This window comes from Octopus sinensis, linkage group LG22 (assembly GCF_006345805.1).
Source record: "Octopus sinensis linkage group LG22, ASM634580v1, whole genome shotgun sequence".
Lineage (NCBI taxonomy): Eukaryota > Metazoa > Mollusca > Cephalopoda > Octopoda > Octopodidae > Octopus > Octopus sinensis.
The window spans coordinates 25255742-25260741 of record NC_043018.1 but is presented as its reverse complement, the minus strand read 5'-3'; the positions used below and the strand labels follow the sequence as shown (position 1 = coordinate 25260741).

Here is a 5000-nt window from a genome sequence, read left to right as displayed (position 1 = left end):
TGGTTGAAAAGTGTGTCAAATGATGGTTCCATTGTAGATATGTGTTTAGAATGGGAAGACAAGTTAGGATTTAATGAAATTGACACAGAAGATTACTTAGTGGATGAAAGGGAGTAAAAGGGGCCGAGGTGTTGGTCTTGTTCCTAATGATACAGTTTATAAGTTTTGCACCTTTATCGACCCAACTAAGATCTCTTTCTCTCTCTCTCTCTCTCTCTCTTCTCTCTCTCTCTATATATATATATAATATATATATATATATATATATATATATATTATATATATATATATATATATATATATATATATTGAAGATAGAGGGTTTATAGGTGAGGGCAACAAATGGATGTTGGGTCCAAGCAATTCTCAGTGGTATTAATGGCTATCTAGCTCTAGTGACAAGACTGAGGAAGCTTTTCTATATCGGAGACTGGGTTTTGAGGATTAATAATTAATGGTAAGATTAATTACATACATGTAAGAAGACGGGAGAGGAGAAGGTGGCGTAATTTAGAGAGGATATCGAAGGTGTTTAAGCTGGTATTTGCGGAACGAAAGAAGAGAAATTAATTGCGGAGGTTACGAAGGGTTACGAAGGACACCGAAGCTTAGAATGCGTTGTTATGGGAGACGTCGAATGAGGGGAAAGGGGTAAGCGATTAGAGTGAGACGTGAGGTTACGGAAATCACCGAAAGAAAGGTTGTGTAGTTTAGAAGAAGAATAGTTTCACGAACGAAGCAATTAGTGGCTCGTCTTTCTATTAAAAAGCAGAGGCCCCTAACTACAGGGTCGCGGACCAAAACCGGTCTGCACAAATAAAGACAATAAATAAAATTTTATTCCTATTGTATTGACTATCGCAGTCTTTAGGATGTTTTTGCATTATATATACATATATATCTTTCGGGGTCGATAAATAAAGTACCAGTTTCACACTGGGGTCGATGTAATCGACTTAATCCCTTTGTCTGTTCTTGTTTGTACCCTCTATGTTTAGCCCCTTGTGGGTTGTAAAGAAATATATATATATATATATATACATATATATTCTCTAACATTATATATATATATATATATATATATACATATATATTCTCTAACATTATATATATGTCATATATGTATATGTTTGACAATTGAGAACGTGAAAGTCTGAGGCAGTTTTTTGGGATGTTGTTGCAGCTTTAATAAAAGAAAATGTATATATAAAATCTGTTTGTTACCAATGTATCCAATAACTAGTAAACTAATCGTGTTCAAACTTGGCGTGAAAGGTTCTTAGACTCAGGTATAGGCTGTCCTCAAATTTGGAACAATATTCTTGTAAGGAACAGGAGGTAGTCCTGATTAAACGAAAATTTGGCGGACGTTAGCGATATACAATAAAAAAAAGGAATGTTTGAAAATTTATGATTACTATTAACCCTAAACCTTACCGGTCATGCGACATGCTAGAAACAACAGCCAAATTTCCTTTTACTCACACACATTTTCGTCTGAAAATATTTACTTTTTGTTACCGAAAACGATTCTCCTATTTAAGTGCATAGTGCCCCCCCAAAAAATCATCGTGCGAAATTCCCACAAAATCGACCAAAATCGGTCCGGAGAGATGGGGGTGCGTGGGGATAGAAAAACTATTTTTCGAAGACGTTTGTTAAAAAGATGTTCCAGATTATTTCCTAGGTCACAGTGTAAAACAAAATTTGAAAAATCCCTGTCAAAAAGGAAAAAGTCCAACTCATGTGGATCACCTCTCACTGTCGTCTGCTGAAAATTTGATTCGACCGTTAGTTTAGGTTGTTTTCGAAAAATAAATGGAAGTTAATGCAGAATGTGTGTGTGACATGCTGTTGTAGTTGTTAGTGTTAGTGGGTGTGTTCGCCCCTTTCTCGTTCGTTAATTGACTTAATGTGAAGGGACTGAAAAAAACTTCTACATGGTCAGGGCCGTTGCTAGAAATAGTAGCCAAACGACATCGGACATTCTCTCTATATATAATATATATTTGCCCAATGATGAAATTAGAGAAAAAATTGGATCTTTTCGGTTTTTAACATAATTCTAGGTAACTAAAAAATTTTAAACTTCGTATACTGATAGAATGTGTTTATAAAACATCGTTTTCTCTTGACTTTATTGAGAAAATTCTATAGTTTATAAGATATTTGTTGTTGTTTTTTTCTGCAATTTCAACCAATCAATGACGTCCATTGAGGTAAAAAAAACATTCTGTGCCGTATGAATGTCCCTCGTTTAAGAAACAGATTGGGTTTATTTACATTTTGTGAAGAAAAAAAGATACCCACCCCAACCCTAAAACAGATTGAAATGCAATAGATCGATACTAGGGTCATAATTATGGATGACAATTTCATATGACACCGCTAGAAAAAACTGCCATTCAAACCGAAAAGATCCAAAGAATTTATTAACAAAGTCTTCCCAAATCTCAGTGCACAACATAAGCATCACAAATGGTTGAGTGAAAGGGCAATTCTAGCCCCGAAAAATGTAACAGTGAATGCAATAAACTTTGATCTCTTAATATGCCTTCTTGGAAATTGCCAATCATACAGATCTGTTGACACTGTTGTTGACCAATCATAAAAAGTAAATTATCCAGTTGAGTTTTTAAACTCTCTGCAACCACCAAATTTACCTCCTCATAAGCTTTGACTTGAAACCTGCAACCCCTGTAATGGTTCTGAAAAATTTAGATCCTCCAAAATTGTGTAATGGAATAAGACTTATTGTGAAGAAAATGATGCCAAACGTTATAGATGCTACTGGACTCTCTCTGGATGTGGACCAGGCGATAATGTATTCATTGCTAGAAGTCCATTAATACCTACTGGTTCACCAGTATAATTTCAAAGAGGACCGTTTCCAATTAGACTGAATTTCACAGTGTCCATCAACAAATTGCAAGGACAGACATTATCAGTAACCAGTTTGCAATTAGAGGAGCCTTGCTTCCCTCATGGATGCTCACATGATGGAAGTTCAAACGATCGTCATCATCATTGTCGTCGTTTAACGTCCGCTTTCCATGCTAGCATGGGTTGGACGAATGACTGAGAGCCGGCGAACCAGATGGCTGCACCAGGCTTCAATCTTGATCTGGCAGAGTTTCTACAGCTGGATGCCCTTCCAAACGCCAACCACTCCGAGAGTGTAGTGGGTGCTTTTATGTGCCACTGGCATGGGGCCAGTCAGGTGGTACTGGCAACGGCCTCGCTCGAATCTTTTACACATGCTACTGGCACAGGTGCCAGTAAGGCAATGCTGGTAACGATCACGCTCGAATGGTGTCTTTTACGTGCCACCGGCATGGAGGCTGGATAGCCACTCCGGCAACGATCACGCTCAGATGGTGCTCTTTAAGGCGACGCTGGTAACGATCACGCTCAAATGGTGCCTTTTAAGTGCCTTTCATTTATACTCCACTAGAAAAAACTCATTATGATATTGTATCATCATCATTGTTTAACGTCCTCTTTCCATGCTGGTATGTGTTGGATGGTTTGACTGAGGATTGGCAAGCCAGGAGAAGTTTTATTATAACTTGCTTTTTATGTGTTTTCTATCTCAAGTATATTACCGTTGTTGATCTCACCGAATTTGTTTTGCCAGTAATGTTAGAATCACTAACCACAATAATTATTTAGAAAAAAACACGTCTATCAAATTTTTGAACGAAATCTCATTATCTTTAACCTGGGCAATGCTGGGTACTTCTGCTTGTGAAACCAGTTTTCATGCAAAAAAGATTGGAAACCACTGCTTTAACTGAAATTATCCTTTTAATTAGAAAACAGAAACTCCCTTATGCCTCGGATTTAGCAGAATGTATGTTTTGTTAGAGTTCTTTCCAGCGGCTCTACTATGTGTGTACACGTGTATATATATACATTTATGTGTTGTGTGTTTGTATATTATTTTTGTGCATATGTACTTGTGTGTACACTACACTATTATGAACTAATGTTTAACAAATACATACATACATACATACATACATATATTTATATATATATATGTATATGTATATCTATATATATCTATCTATCTATCTATATATATATATATTATATATATATATATATATATATATATTATATATATATATATGTATGTATGTATGTATGTATGTATATATGTATATATATATATATATATATATATTATATATATATATATATATATATATATATATATATATATACACACATATATACATATATATAGTTATTACAGAAATAAACTTTCTACATGATAAAGGTGTATATCTCTTTATGTATGTGTGTGTGTATATATATATATATATATATAACATGTATATATGGATAGACATGTGCATATGTACATGTACACATTTAAACATATGCATCTGTGCACACACAATGTTTCTAGTGTATATATGTGTGAATAAACTTCCATTGTGGACTATAATAAAGATTCTCTGTTTATAATGAACGATAATAGACGGAGGTTGAACTGGTGAGTGGTGGGGGAAGACCAATTAATTAATCAATTATCGATCAGTTACTGATCACTGAAGTGTTGTAATGGAAAATGAATTGGTGGGGGTCCTGTTCACTGACCGTATCGAAAATATCTATAGTAAGGTCCACTGGTCAGGTTTCCATGAGGTGGGGCAGCTTTTGGCTTTTATTGATTTGGTAAAGGAAAGAATAACAGTCGTAACAGTTGTGTGAGAGAAGCAGGAGAAGATAGGAAGTAGATTTGGGTTTGTATGGAAGTCGTCTAAGTGTGAAAGGGTGAGGGTTTATGAATGTTTAGGAATGTGTGTTTGCATGTGAGGGGGGAGAGAAGTTATGTGTCCATGCGTATCTGAACAATAACATTATTATTATTATTATTGATTAAGGTGGAGAGCTGGCAGAATCATTAGCACACAAAGCATTTTGCCTGTCACTATGTTCTGAGTTCAAATTCTGCTGAAGTCAGCTTTACCTTCATCTTTTGGGGGTTG

At 35.4% G+C, this 5000-nt stretch overlaps 1 protein-coding gene across 2 annotated transcripts in view; it reads right to left on the bottom strand.

Annotated features, from left to right (window-relative positions):
- Positions 1–5000, bottom strand: part of LOC115223133 (rho GTPase-activating protein gacN-like) — a 39406-nt gene that overhangs the window by 25344 nt on the left and 9062 nt on the right. Inside the window, exon 2 of one of the 2 annotated variants that reach the window (XM_036512218.1) lies at positions 1–208. This exon is cut by the window's left edge and continues 53 nt beyond it. In XM_036512218.1, coding sequence (XP_036368111.1) covers positions 1–32 — 32 coding nt within the window. In that variant the 5' untranslated portion in view covers positions 33–208. The remainder of the gene's footprint in view (positions 209–5000) is intronic. The other variant, XM_036512219.1, reaches the window with a different exon arrangement.